This window comes from Scyliorhinus canicula, chromosome 2 (genome assembly GCF_902713615.1).
Source record: "Scyliorhinus canicula chromosome 2, sScyCan1.1, whole genome shotgun sequence".
NCBI lineage: Eukaryota > Metazoa > Chordata > Chondrichthyes > Carcharhiniformes > Scyliorhinidae > Scyliorhinus > Scyliorhinus canicula.
In genome coordinates this window covers 194,396,689-194,412,130 of record NC_052147.1, presented here as the reverse complement: position 1 = coordinate 194,412,130, position 15,442 = coordinate 194,396,689, and the positions used below count along the sequence as shown (strand labels likewise).

Below are 15,442 nucleotides of genomic sequence, written 5' to 3'. Positions count from 1 at the left end.
AGGGTTAATAATCAAGTTGAAAATGATGTGAATAGGACAACAGTCATGCCTGTAAATTGAGATGTCCCTGAAATTAACACATTCTTTTTAAAGTGTCAGTGAAAAGGCAATTGGGAACAATGTCAGATTGCAAAAGTCTGAGAACACGCATTAACAGGCTCAAAATCAGCTCCTCCCACCTCTTGTTACCAGGCTCCTGAATGGTCCTCTTATGGACTGAATTGATCAATCCAATGATGCATCTTCTTGACTGATGTAGCACTATACTCCATATGCTTCACCCGATGTCCATGTCTGTGTATTTACATTGTGCATTTACCGTATGTCCCATGTTTTTCGGGTATGGAACGATCTGTCTGGACTGTACGCAGAACACTTTTCACTGTACCTTCGTAAAAGCTGACAATAAATCTAAAACTAATTGAGTTCAAGCTTAACGTTCTAACTACAGTTCATGTTATCGGTACAGTATTCAGCAGCAAAATAATTTTAAAAATATGTTTTTAAAAATAAATTTAGAGTACCCAATTATATTTTTCCAATTAAGGGCCAATTTAGCATGGCCAATCCACCTACTCCGCACATTTTTGGGTCGTGGGGGTCAGAAACTCCACACAATGACCCAGGGCCAGGATCGAACCTGGGTCCTCAGCGCTGTGAGGCAGCAGTGCTAACCACTGCGCCGCCACGCTGCACACAGCGGCAAAATAATTTTGCACTACTCCAGACACATACCATTGTTGGGACACACAAGCGTTAAGGAACTTTTACAGGTGCACCATAGAAGGCATCCTATCTGGCTGCATCTCAGCCTGGTATGGTAACTGCTCGGTCCAAGACCGGAAGAAATTTCAGAGAGTCGTGAACACCTCCCAGTCCATCACACGAACCTGCCTCCCATCTATTGACTCTATCTGCACCTCCCACTGCCTTGGGAAAGCGGGCAGCATAATTAAAGACCCCTCCCACCCGGCTTACTCACTCTTCCAACTTCTTCCATCGGGCAGGAGGTACAAAAGTCTGAGAACACGCACAAACAGATTCAAAAACAGCTTCTTCAACGCTGTTACCAGACTCCTAAACGACCCTCTTAATGAGGACTGACCTCATTAACACTACACTCCTGTATACTTCACCCGAGGCCTGTCTCTATGCATTTGCATTGTGTACCTTGTATTGCCCTATTACGTATTTTCTTTTCACGCACTAAATGCTCTGTTTGAGCTGCACGCTGAAAAATACTTTTCACTGTACCTCAGTACAAGTGACAATAAACCAATCCAATCTAATCCAATGTACCTCCAAATCATAATGCAACATGAAATTGTACTCTGTACAGCATGCACAATTTTAATTCTTTAACAGCTTCAGAAGAAATAGAACTAAACAACTACGGAATCGGCTGGTTGGTTTTTAAGCTTGCAGATTTAAGCATGCAAAGTAAGACAACATTTTTGGAGAAGGCATCCTGATTGTATTCCCAAATGATAAACAGTTAATGTGAAACAAATGTTGAAAAAAATAAAATGCTGTTTCAATTATTATGGGCCAGGGTTTAAAGAACACCAATGTATATCATGAAGTTCACCTGACACACAACTTTAAATAGATTTTGGTTATGAGGCGCACAAGGGCCCACTTTGCAGGTGTGATGCAACAGAAATCCAAATTCTTTTAAAAACAAAAACAATGTTTATTCTATGAATCCAGATGACATTTTATAAACACACAGTAAACATCTCACTAATTACCAACACTCATAAACCCCACATATACAATACTCTATAGGTAACCCTTAATAACTTTCCTAACAACATCCATACGTCAAAAACCCTTTTTTAACAAAGGCAGTAGGTTTGCATTCCTTACAGAAACAGGTATTACTTTGAAATCATCAAATGATCTGGAAACATTCTTCAGTAGGCAGAGAGAGAAATCAAAATACACATTCTTGCTTGAATGCAGCCCCCCAACTGAAAACAAAACCAGGATATAAAGCAGCTTCCAGCTCAAAACAAAAGTAAAAGATAGAATCACATTCCATCTCCACTCACACAATGACATCACTGCAGCTATTTGATAAACACTCATTTTTTAAAGGGACCTGCACAAGACACAATATAAATAAAATGCTGCTGAGAAGAAAAGACATTAAGTGCTCCTAGAAAATCTTGAGTACATAACATCATTTGATGCTGTTTCCTCTGACCTATAATAAGATACAAAACGTGGTCTTATTTTGTGAAACTATATTCAGATTTTCTAATACAGGACTTTCCTCATAACAGTTTAAAGGTTTTTTCAACAACAGTGTTTGTAGAATACTCCAAGATTCATGCTCATTTAGCAATGAATGCTGCTAAATACCACATCTAGTTATGGATTAGCTCTTTAAAATGGGTGGAGTAATCTTAACATGTAGCACAATATGCTCTTCACAGGTTTATTTCAAGGAACACATCTGAACATTGGATAAATATTGCATTAGAAAGATTCAGAAAATACATCGATGTTGCTGCCCCTAGAACAAGAGCCCTCAAAAAATAGATTCTGAGAGGCTGCTTTCCTTGGGTAGATAGTCCAGAAAGAGTGGTCAGTCTCAGAACAAGCGCTAGGCATTTACAACTGAACCGGGTTATTGACAGTCAGTCTTTAAATATATTTGAAAATAGGATCAATAGGTCTTTGGGCACAAAATGAATCAAGGGATCTGAGAATCGAGTGGAAAATTGGAGTTGAGGTTAACCAGAGGTTGAACGATGGTACAGGTCTGCTCCCAATATGTTACAAACAGTGATCTGAGGAAATCCTTCAGCTGTTGCTACAGTAATGATCTTGTTTGGATTAGCAATGAAATCCTATTTTGTTTCTTATTGTTTTAAGATTTCAACCGTGAAATTGATAGGATTCTCTTAGAGGTTCCTGAACCATCTAAGTTACTGACTCTTAGAGCAAATCTTCAAACTGGAGACCTGTGACCAGCAGTATGCCTCAGGGATCAGTGCTGTTATTTGTTATTTATATTAATGATTTGGATGAGAATTTAGGAGGCATGGTTAGTAAGTTTGCAGATGACACCAAGATTGGTGGTATAGTGGACAGTGATGAATGTTATCAAAGATTGCAATGGGATCTTGTTCAATTGGGCCAGTAAGTGATGAATGGCAGATGGAGTTTAATTCAGATAAATGTGAGGTGATGCAGTTTGGTAGGTCGAATCGGGGCAGGACCTACTCAGTTAATGGTAGGGTGTTGGGGGAGAGTTGCAGAACAAAGAGATTGAGAAGTACAGGTTCATAGCCCCTTGAAAGTAGAGTCACAGATGGACAGGGTGGTGAAAAAGCATTTGCATGCTTGGTTTCATTGGTCAAAACATTGAATACAGGAGTTGGGACATCTTGTTGAAGAAGTTGTACAAGACATTAGTAAGGCCACACTTGGAATACTGTGAAAAGTTATGGTCACCATATTTTAGAAAGGATATTATTAAACAAGAGTGCAGAAAAGATTTACTAGGATGCTATCGGAACTCCTCCTTTTTCACATTTTTATCCAAATTTACATTCACCAACAAACAATCAATGGTAACAAAAACGGTAACAATCACCTGGCCAACAATTCCTCCCTCCCACCAACCCTCCAAACAACCCTCAACATTTTAAATACAAACATCAAAGAAAAGGATTCAGGAATCCACCATCCACCCAACATAGTCACCAACATCATACAGTCCAACACCACCACCCACTACCCCATCCCCTCTAATGTTCAATGTCATCCAATTCTTGAAAGTGCATGATAAACAAAACCCATGGATTGTAGAACCTTTTCACCCTTCACCTCAACTCAAACTTCACCTTCAAGTGTTTAAAAACTCCAACAGATCCCCCCGCCACGCCAAGACACAGGGTGGAGAAACTGGCTTCTACCCCAACAGGATCAGCCTTCGGGCGATCAGCGAGACGAAGGCTAAAACATCTGAGTCGGCTCATCCTCGCCTTCGTGTCGTGTGCCCAAAACACCACCTTCAGCTATCAGCCCCAACCTCGCGCACAAAGTTGAGGCATTCACCCTCCGGAGCATCTCACACCACAACCCCTCCTCCATGCTCTCTCCGAACTCTTCCTCCCACTTTGCCTTAATTCCCTCCAGCGGTTGCTTCTCTTCTCCCAGAATTGCCCCATAAATCGCCAACACCACCCCTTCTCTACTCCCCGTCGTCAGCACCTTCTTCAACAGTGTGGAAGCCGGCGCCAGCGGAAACCTCTGCATCTCCTTCTCAGCAAAATCTCGGACCTGTGTATACCTAAACATTTCCCCCTGCCCCAACCCATATTCTGCCCCCAGCTTCTTCAATCCCGCAAACCAGCCCCCTAGAAACAAATCCTTTAATGCCCTGATTCCCTTCTCCTCCCATCTCCAAACACTCCTATCCCACTTCCCAAGCTGAAATCTGTGACTCCCCCGATTCGGCATTTCCCTTGACCCTGCCCCCAGCCTAAAGTGCTGGCACAACTACCTCTGGATTTTCAACATCGCTACTACTACCGGACTCCCTGAGTATTTCCCCAGGGCCATCGGGAGTGGCGTTGTTGCCATGCCCTCAGCCCTGACGCCCTGCACAGACTCTCCTCCATTCTAACCCACTGGGAGTCCCCCCCCAACCCAGCCCTCACCTTCTCCGCGTTCGCTGCGCAGTAATAATATCGTAAATTAGGAAGACACAACACCCCTGACTTCCGTCCTGTCTGCAACAGCACCTTCCTAATCCTAGCTACCTCCCCCCCCCCCCCCCAACCATGTAAACGAGGTAATCATCTTTTCAGCCATGCTAAATTGCCCCTTAATTGGAAAAAATGATTTGGGTACTCTAAATTTGTAAAAAAACAAATAAAAATAAATAAATTTAGAGTACCTAATTTTTTTTGTCCAAGGGGCAATTTAGTGTGGCCAATCCACCTACCCTGCACATCTTTGGGTTGCGGGGGTGAGACCCACACAAACACGGGGAGAATGTACAAACTCGACAGTGATCCAGGTTCTGGATCGAACCCGGGTTTTCAGCTCTGTGAGGCAGCATTTCTAACCACTGCGCCACCGTGCCGCACTGGGTGCAAAAGATAAGAATGAATTGCAACCATCTTCTGTCCAAAGTGCTGAGGGATGATCCATCAAGGCCTCGCCCAAGGTCTTCAACATCACAAATGCCAGTCTTCAGCAAATTCCATTAATTCCACAATGGATACTACAAAGGCTATTGATCCTGGCATCAACGTGGCAGTACTCCTGGAGACTCGTGCTCCTGACCTAGCAAGTTGTTCCAGTAAACCACTGGCATCCACCCAACAATATGGAAAATTGCCCAGGTATCTGCCACACAAACTAAACACAGGACAAATCTATCCAGTTGATTCCAGTTCTATCGATCTACTCTCGATCATCTGCAAAGTCATGGAAAGTGTTGTTGATGGGACTTCAAGTGGCACTTACACTGCAATGACCTGTTGACTGCTGGTTGATTCGCTTGGGTTCCACCAGGGTGACTTAGCTCCTCTCCTCATCAGAGCCTTAGCACAAACTTGTATAAATCAGAGGGGAGGTGATAGTGACTGTCCTTGACATCAGTGCATCTTGAGACCAAGTGTGGCATCATCAAGGAATCAGTGGGAAGTAGGAGGAAAAGACTCCACTGGTTGAACTTATACCTAGCACAACGGAAGGTGTTTTTGGTTTTTTGAAGTCAATCATCTCAACATTCAGTCTTCTGCCCCAGCACATTACTGAAGGAGTCCCTTGGGTTGTGGTCTGGATCCAAACATCTTCAGCAACTTTGTTCACAATCTTCTCAATCACAAGATCAGAATTGGGGATGTACACTGACCATTGCACAATATTCAGTACCATTCACATCTCCTCAGATACTGAAACAGCCATGCCATATATAGCATGAACAGAATATTCAGGCTTGGGTTGATAAGTGGCAGTGCCATTTGCATCACAAAGTGTCAAATAATGACCATCTCCAACAAGAGAGAATCTAATCTATCTACTTTTGACATTGAATGGCCTTACCATTGCCAAATATCTCACTGTCAACACCCTGGGAGTTACCATTGACAGGAAAATAAACTGGATCAGCCATTTAAACACGGTGGCTTCAAGAGAAGGTCAATCTGTCTTTCATATAAAAAGACACAAATCAGGAGTCCGGATGAATGCGGTTCCAACAACACTCAAAAGAGCTCAACACTATAAAAGGAAAAAACAGCCTGCTTGATTGGCACCCCATCCATCAGCTTACACATTCAGTCCCTCCATATCTATAATTTCTACCGGAGATGCATGGGAACATCACCACCTGCAAGCCACACTCACCATCCTGACTTGGAACTCTATAATTGTTACTCTACTCTTCCTCAGTCAAAATCCCGGATCTACCTTCCCAGTAACACTGACACTAAATGGATTGCAGCGGTTCACAAAGGCAACTCATCATGATCTTCTCAAAGGAGTTAGGGATGAGCACCAAATGCTGGCCTTCCCAGCGAAGTTGACATTCCACAAAAGAATAAAAAATTGCAAACAATTTTGAAACTCAGCTATATAAAGTGCAGAACAGGTCAAAAGCTAGTAATCCTACAGCAAGTAACTCACCTTCAGACTCCCGCAAAACCTGTCCACTATCTATAAGGCACAAGTCAGGAGTAATGGAATACTCTCCATTTTCCTGGATGAGTGCAGCTCCAACAACACTCAAGAAGCTCAACACTATCCAGGACATAGAAGCCCGCTTGATTGCTCCTCCTTCTACAAACATTCAGACCCTCCACCACTGACGAACAATGGCAGCCGTGTGTGCAATTTACAAGATGCACTGCAGCAACTCACCAAGATTCCTTGCAACATCTTCCAAACCCATGACCACTACCATTTAGAAGGACAAGAGCAGCAGATACCTGGGAACCCCACCACCTGGAGGTCCCCCTCCAAGTCACTCACTATCGTGACTTGGAAATATATCGCCGGTCCTTCACTGCCGCTGGGGCACCATCCTAGAACTCCCTCCTTGACAGTACAGTGGGTATACCTACACCTCAAGGACTGCAGCGGTTCAAGAAGGCAACTCACCACCCAACGGGCAATTAGGGATGGGCAATAAATGCTGGCTTAACTAGCTACGCCTACATCGCGGAAATGAATAAAAAATAAAATTTTAAATCGTCTTTGGAGATTATGCTATTTTGAATAATGTTAGTTGAATCCTAATACCATTAGGGTTTTACTGCTTTTGAACTACTTTTTCCACCATTACCTCTAAACTAAAGGAAAAGACACAAAAAGGACCCATCATGAAACTTCTAGTATTTCACATTATAATTATTTGCCTTCCCAGGTTCTTCAAGAGTGTTTGCAGGATAATGAGTATTTCAAATGTTAATCCATTCTCAGACAACCAATCAGTGCAAGAAAGATTCAACTTATGTTATTCCTACTGAATTTGGCTTCAATACCAGTATCTAGGCATTCATCTAACATTAATACATTGAATTATTTGATTTGAGTACTTTCCCATTTCTGGTATGAACCATTGATGGACAAACTCCATCGTGATGGACAAACCATATTGTAAAGGATAATAGAGTTTCCACTGCATACATGTTTCAAAACAATAGTAATCTTCAGAGCTACATGAACAAAGCACTTACAGTTGAGAAATAATACAGGATTGCTGTTTACTGTATAAAGCTGTTCAGTTAGCATTTTCACTGCCCAGATGGTTAAGCATAGCATGCTCGTAAAGAACAGCTGGTTGAACAATAGGGGCCTTTTGCAAAGAAAGCTTGGTCTATTGCGACAAATTTAGGCAGCTCAATGCCTCACTGAATAAATATCCTACAGCGCACACAAAAAGTTGGTTTGTCATCACAAATTCCCAAATATACGTCTTTAATGCCAGATGGACGTTAGAAACTGGCAGATTTTCAAGAGCTCCCAAAATTGGTTTTACATGTACACCAATAACCAGTATGCAGGAATGAAGACAAACACCATACAAATGATTTATTTTTCTTTGAAAAATATTTTGAGTCTGCGTTGCATCACACGGGTAGAATTGGTGTTAGCAGACTACGCGCTAAAGGGGAGGTGGACAAGGAATCATACGGTATTAAAGTCTTTATAAAAAAAAAATTCCAACTGAGGGGCAAATTAGTGTGGCCAATCTACCTTCCCTACACATCTTTGGATTGTGGAAGTGAGACCCACGCAGACACAAGAGAATGTGAAGACTCCACACGGACAGTGAACCGGGGCCGGGATCGAACCCGGGTCTTTGGTGCTGTGAGGCAACAGTGCTACCCACTGCACCACCATGCCGCCCCCTGAACAGTCTTGTCCAATAGGATTTCAATGCTTGCCATTCTACTGGCAATCAGGCCACCATATTTGCTGTAAGATTCAAATATATATAATATTCGTAGAATAACTGCGCAATCTTTTGAAAATAGGCTCGGATACTGAACAGAAACTCCCAATATTTTATTTTAATTTTGCAAGACGGTGTGGAAAAGATACCTCGCTCCAGGAGCGATTGCACGAAGAAATAGGGCTATGGTATACTAAAACAAACTTTATTACTAACACAGTATTAAAATGTCTTTAACGTTACACCAGAAAACAACTTATAATTACCCCTCTCTCAGCACAGCAAGCACATATTCTGTTCGGCAAGTACTCAATGCTACAAATGTTAGATGACAAAGCTTCCCTCACCACTATGAACACAATTCCAGTTTCTGGAAATTTATTTTCCCTATTAAAATCAGGTACAAACATTTGTGCAATGCAGAGCCAAAAAGTGAATTGTGAGGGTGACGCTATTTCAGAGTTACATGACAAGTTGGCCAAACAGGCAGACACATGGCAGATGAACTTCAATGCAGCAAAATGTGAGATAATGCATTTTGGTAGAAGAAACATGGGGAGACAGTATAGGCTCAATGGTACAACTTTGAGGCGGGTACAGGAGCAGACCTTCAAGTCCGTAATTCTCTAAAGGTGGTCAGGCAAGTTGAAACAGTTGTTAAGAAGGCTTATAGAATCCTTGGGTTTATAAATAGAGGCATAGAGTATAAAAGCAAGGAATTAATGCTACACCTCTACAAATCATTGGTCAGACCACATTTGGAGTTGTGTGTTCAGTTCTGGGCACCAAGTAAGGATGTTAAAGCCCTGGAGAGAGTGCAGAGGAGATTTATTAGAATGGTACCAGGAATGAGGAATTTCAGACACAAGGAAAGATTGGAGAAATTGGGCTTGTTCTCCTTGGAGCAGAGAAGATTAAGAAGTAATTTTGTTGATGTGTTCAAAATTATGAACAATTTTGACAGAGTAAAGAAGGACATTCTGGTTCCACTATTTTGTATATCTGTGACTAGGGTCACAATATCAAGATGGTCAGCAAGAGAACTAGGAGTGAGATGAGGAGAAACTTCTTTACTCAGAGAGTTGTTGGGGTGTGGAATGCGCTGCCTGGGAGAGAGGTGGAGGTGGATTCCAAAAGAGAGCTGGATATATATTTGAAAGTGATGAATTTAGAGGGCGACAGAGATAGGGCTGGGGAATGGGATGAGCTGCGTTGCTCTTTTGGGAGCTGGTGCAGACATGATGGGTCGAATGGCCTCCTTCTGTGCTGTAATTAACAAACAGAAACTAACAAAATGTAACTGCAGTATTTCAGGTTTAATTGAGAAACCACAGCAAATAAGTTAATAAAATTATCAACTGAAGGCTTAAGTGGAAAAATTGGAAGGCAGAACAGTGGCATGCATCATAGTTCGCTGTACTCATTCAGAATAAAGGAGAAAGCAGAGTTGTCTTACAATTTTGTTTGGCTGTGTTTCTGTTCATCTTTTATTGGACTTAACCCTCTCTTGAGTTTATTTTCAGAAGTCAATTATCAGTTTAAGTCCTCAATGTTGTTTGACTTGGAGCTGAGCTGCAGATTCCATAGGCATTCCGTCACAAAACGACTTACTTCAACGTCCTACCATGTCTATTCCCCTCCCTGTGAAACCTGACACATGCCCTTTGTCTTCTACAGACTAGAGTGTCCAAAAATGCTCCTCGAAAGTTTGTCCTCTTTTATCCTCCAATAATTGAAGTTCGAACAAATTTCTGTTGCGTACAGTATGTGCTGCACTCAGTTAGGCTTGACCATTCCAGCTTGACCGTTCCAGCAGTTCAAAGTATTTTAAAAGAAAAATTTGCATTAAAAAGTGTTTTCATGACCAAATGCTTTGCAACCAACATATCATCACTTCGGAAGAAGCAGCCAATTTGTGCACAAGTTCCCACAAAGTTATAATGACCAGGAAATCTGTTTTTAGGATTTTATTTGAAGAATAAATATTGATCAGGACACCCGGGATAACACCCTTGCTCTTCTTCAAAGCAGTGCCATGGGAGTTTTCACATGCATCGAGGAGGCAGGTGGGGCTTCAGTTTAACATCTCATCCAAATAATGGCAACTCTGACAGTGCAGCACTCCCTCAGTACTGCTCTGGAGTGTCAGCTCTCAAGGCTCTGTCTCCCTCAACATTTCAACTTTACAAGTCTTGCCCTCATCTGTATTTGCCTCCATTTCACTCCATCCTTCATTTGATCATATCAAAAATAATAGATCAGGACAGGAGTGAGAGACTGTAAGGGAGGCAGGTATGGGGATCTAAAAGGTCACAATGGGAAAGCCTCAGCCCTGCAATTGACCAACAAATTCAAAGCTCTTGCAGCTTGAGTGGACGAGAGCAACGTCTGCAGGAAGGAAGCTATTCAGGTGGGGAGAGCAAAATGGAATGAATTTATAGTAGGGAATAACCTAGTTTGGGATACAGGCACTCATCTCTGCAGCCAAGAGCATGAGTCCTTAGGCTGTTATCTGTCCAGTAGCAGGGTGAAGGGCAAATCCTCAGGGTTGGAAGTGCAAGGGGAAGGCTGAGCAGGTCGGGCCTTTACTTACTGGAGTTCAGAAGAATAAGATGTGATCTTATTGAAATGCAAGAATCTGGATGGTGGTTGTGGTTGGGGAGGGGGGGTTGCTTGACATGTCAGATCCAGGGGGAAACTAGATTTCAGAAGCAGTTTTAAAAATATGCGGTCTCCCACGTAAGGCGGAGATGAGGAGGAATTTCTCTTCACTAAAGGGTTTAGACTTTAGAATTATCTACCTGCAAACAGCAGTGGAGGCTGGCTATTGAATTATCTCAGGGCTGAATTAAACAGATATTTAACTGACAAGGGAGTCAAAGATAATAGGGTTAGGCAGGAAAAGTGCACCAACAACTACAATCAGGTCAGCCGTGATTCTATGGAATGCTAGACCAGGCTCAAGAGGCTGAATAACCTACCCCGTTCCCATTTCTTATGATTTTAAGGTTACAAACAAAGAGCTGAATGTGGGACTTAGCACAACTGCTCCTTCAAAGAGCCAGCACAGGTGCAATGGACCAAATGGCCTCCTTCTGTGCTACATTTCTTTGAAATTTTGCACACTTTTTCGATCTTCTCAATCTTGGGCTGCAATGAGGACAGTTTTCATGCTTCTTCTTTGCCTCTCCTTTGCACTGCACAAAAAAAATACCCAGTTTTCCTACAATGGTTGCGCTGGTGAAGAAATAACAACCCATCTGTCATGCAGAGTATGGTAAGTGTGTACAGAAATATTATATTTCCCCCTCCAAGTTAAAACATATGTTATACTTTGTCGCACCAGATGAAAACATGCATGTTATATTTTGAAGCACGAGATGGAATAAATATTCTGTACAGGCAGAGGCTGTTCCACAATACATTCCCTTCAGCCAAACTAAAAAAAGCATAGCTCAACTTCCATAGCAAAAATGATAAATGGCAATACAATTTTGTCAAGATTATAATGCCTCCAAAAGTGGACTTTGTTAAGTGAAAGTGAGGTAATGTGAATCCAAAAGTACATTTTGAAAATACATTTAATGCAAATCAAATACATGTCCTTTGTTCCACATCGTTTGAAAAGATGCATGCAGGGAATACAAGTTAAAGGTAAAGTTAAAGGTAAAGTCGCCATAGTCCCAGATGACCATAGGCTGCTTTCCCCTTTGAGGGGGAAAGCGGACTGGTGGTGATTTAACCCAAGGATCACCACATCTCAGACAAGGGGCAAGGTGAGAAGGCAGGGCTTTCTTGAATAGCCTCAGCTGGTATGGAAATTGAACCCGTGCTACTGGCCTTGCTCTGCCAACGGGACAGTTTGAATCCATGTCTCCAAGATGAACAGAGGGACACACCTAGGCAGCGAGGCTTAAGGAAGGTCTTCCAGATCTTAGGATTCAGTCAGCTGAAAGCCCAACTGGCACTGGTGGGGCAATCAAAAATGGGGATGCACAATTGGCCAGAATTACAAGAGTGCAGAGATCTTAGAGGCATGCAGGCGGTTACAGCATAGCGAGAACAGGCACCAGGGCAGAATTTAAAAATAAGGATGCCGGACCGGAGCCAACATGGATCAATGAGCACAGGAGCATGAGTGAACAGAGTTCACTAGGGGTCTGGATATAGGCAAAAAAGGTTTTGCATAATTTCAAGTTTAGAGAGAGAGCCAGGTGGGAGACCAAGGTGGAAAAACATTGCAATAGTCACGTCTACAGATAACCAAAATGTGGACGAGGATTTTATTTTTCAAGAAGTGAATACAGAAGAAAGGCAGGTGATGTCACCAGATGGACATAGATGTTCCTGGTGATGGAGGACCAAATAGAACACCAAAGTTGCAACAGTCTGATTCTGCCTCAAGACAGTCGCCAGGGAGCAGGACGGATTCGGTGACGAGGGTGCGGAGATTGAAGTGGGACTAGGAGTCAAGTCGTTTGGTCTTCCAAATTTTACTGGGGGTGGGGATGAAATTTCCATTATTGATACAAGCACATTTCTCAAAAATATTTTCCGAGGTGTGTGTTAATCAACGACATTCCTATCACACAATTAATACAATGAAGCATATGGTAACTTGACAATATCACCAGCAAATTTAAAAGAGCTGGGTATAACTGAAAATGAATCCATAATTTTGATATTACAGCAGGGATATCATGGTTATGAAATAGGTGATGGAGCCAAAGGTCATTCATCTGATGCCTGGCATCGAAACTAGATGGAGTGACCACAACAACTGAAGTTTGGTTGTACGAGAGAGGATTGTATTAAGAGGTTAATGATTAAGTGTATTGTGAAGTTGAACTCTGAAAATAAGCTTAATATGGCATGTTGCGTATGGAATAAAGCGCAGAAGTGGAATAATGAATGGAATAGAGGAATGCCCATTTAGGCAAGCAGATATCACTAGAAATTTTATGAGAATGAGACAAAGAATTTGCTGTGAAAAATTAGAGAGATATAGAAAATTATTTGTGTAATCTACTTTTGAACTCTGGTATTGCCACATGTGCGATAAGGTTCTTGTGTGGTCCTGCATATGTCTATGTTCTCATTAGAGATATAAATTGTAGAGTTCACAAGTGTTTCCTCGTATGAAACAAATGGAAAAGGTGCAAAAGGAAAATATTCCATTCTTGGTTACCTCAAAAGAGACCACTTGCACAATATTGAATATAGAATGGTAGTTAGAAGAAAAACGATAATTAAACATTGCGAAAAATGAAAGTGTCTAATTTGTAGTGGACTCAATACACAACATTCAAAAATACAAATACGAATAAGGAAGATCATTCACTATCTCTCAGCTAATTCTTTTTTTGTTATAAATTTAGAGTACCCAATTCATTTTTCCCAATTAAGGGGCAATTTAGCATGGCCAGTCCACCTAGCCTGCACATCTTTGGGTTGTGGGGGCGAAACCCACGCAAACACGGGGAGAATGTACAAACTCCACACGGACAGTGATCTCTCAGCTAATTCAGCAGAAAATTTTTACTGGCCCCTGAAAGGGTATCCAATTGTTCAAATGGTTTCAAGTTTATTCAGATTTCTGACCAACAAATTTAACAAAATTTGATTCCAAGTTGCTGGTGCATTTTAGAAATATATGGGTCTCAACATGAAATCTCGAGACACACGGTTTCACACCCTTACCATGCTTCATCATGATACAACCTCGGAAACAAACGTTGACTGGTTTCTACCCTTCAGCCAACCTCTTGTCCATTCCAAAACGTATCCCAACTTCAACATCTGCTGCTGTATCTTAACTGAATAGTCTTCCCTGTCATAAATCTACATATATTTTGTCGTTGTCTTGATACTTGCCATGGTTCTAGCATTACAGGACTCAAACAACATGTTCCTTTTGGGTGCCAGCAACAATTAACTATCTTATTTTCAGTTGCACCAACCTTCTGCAGATAACCTGAGCACATGTAAATCAATACTTACAGTCTGACTTTCAGGAAATTCCATCTTCAATAATTTGTGAGCACATTCTTCAAAGTCCAAACTGCAAAAATATAAGTAGCACTTTAAGTGTCATTAAGCAAAGCCTCGAAATGTAATTTGTACACATTTTATTTGAATTGCCATCATAACAAATATTAAACTAATCATCAGGTAAAGAAATACAATCAAAACGAGAAATATTATATTTAAAAATTAACATTTTGAATGAACTTTATTTTTGCAAGCACAATTTTTCCACATCTTCCTCCTTGATCAGTAAAGTTCCTGTTCACAACCTATTTTTCCTTGCACCATTCAATTCAGTTTCCTTAGTGTGACCACAGAAATTCAAAGTGTTTGTATATATTTAGCATACTACATGAAATGCACAGTACAGTTACTGCACTGTGCTAAACTCAGAGGACTAAATCTACCGGCCTTCAATTCACGGTATTGCCAAAACTTTTGGAGTTATCAATTCTGCGCGGGTTGAAGCATGCTCTAGTCTACACCCTTGGTGTATAAGATGTGAGAAATGTTATCAATATTCTTACTTGTCAGTGGCTCAAAAGACAGGAACCACATTTTCCTGAAACAACCTCAAGGTCTGTGATTTTGTTACATTGAACCACTCTCCCAAAATATTTCAATCCACTCTAATCTAACTCAAGTAGGAAATTTATCCTGCTGCTACTTTAATGGAATGTAACATTGGACTGTAAATAAAGCGAAAATCCAAGCATGGCCCACTTAACCCGCTGCTTCATTTATAACAACAACTTTGGTGAAGCATTTTGAGGGTTTACATGATCCCGTCCCATTTAAATGCGAAAACAACTTTTTTCAAACTAAATTATTCTGAAGTGTTGGGGTAAATTATCGGGCGGCTCTGGAAGCAGTGCGCTAGATCTAGTTCTGGAGTGCACAGCATAACCTTCCGCCAGTACAGGCAAGCCTCAAATTTACGACATTAGAGTCACATCAAACAGCACTAATAACACTTATACATTGACACCG

At 41.5% G+C, this 15,442-nt stretch overlaps 1 protein-coding gene across 2 annotated transcripts in view; it reads right to left on the bottom strand.

Moving 5' to 3' along the window:
- Window positions 1–15,442, bottom strand: part of cwc22 (CWC22 spliceosome associated protein homolog) — a 122,661-nt gene that overhangs the window by 17,765 nt on the left and 89,454 nt on the right. For both annotated transcript variants that reach the window (XM_038789268.1, XM_038789269.1), the window contains one exon: window positions 14,426–14,486. In XM_038789268.1, the coding sequence (XP_038645196.1) occupies window positions 14,426–14,486 (61 nt within the window). The remainder of the gene's footprint in view (window positions 1–14,425; window positions 14,487–15,442) is intronic.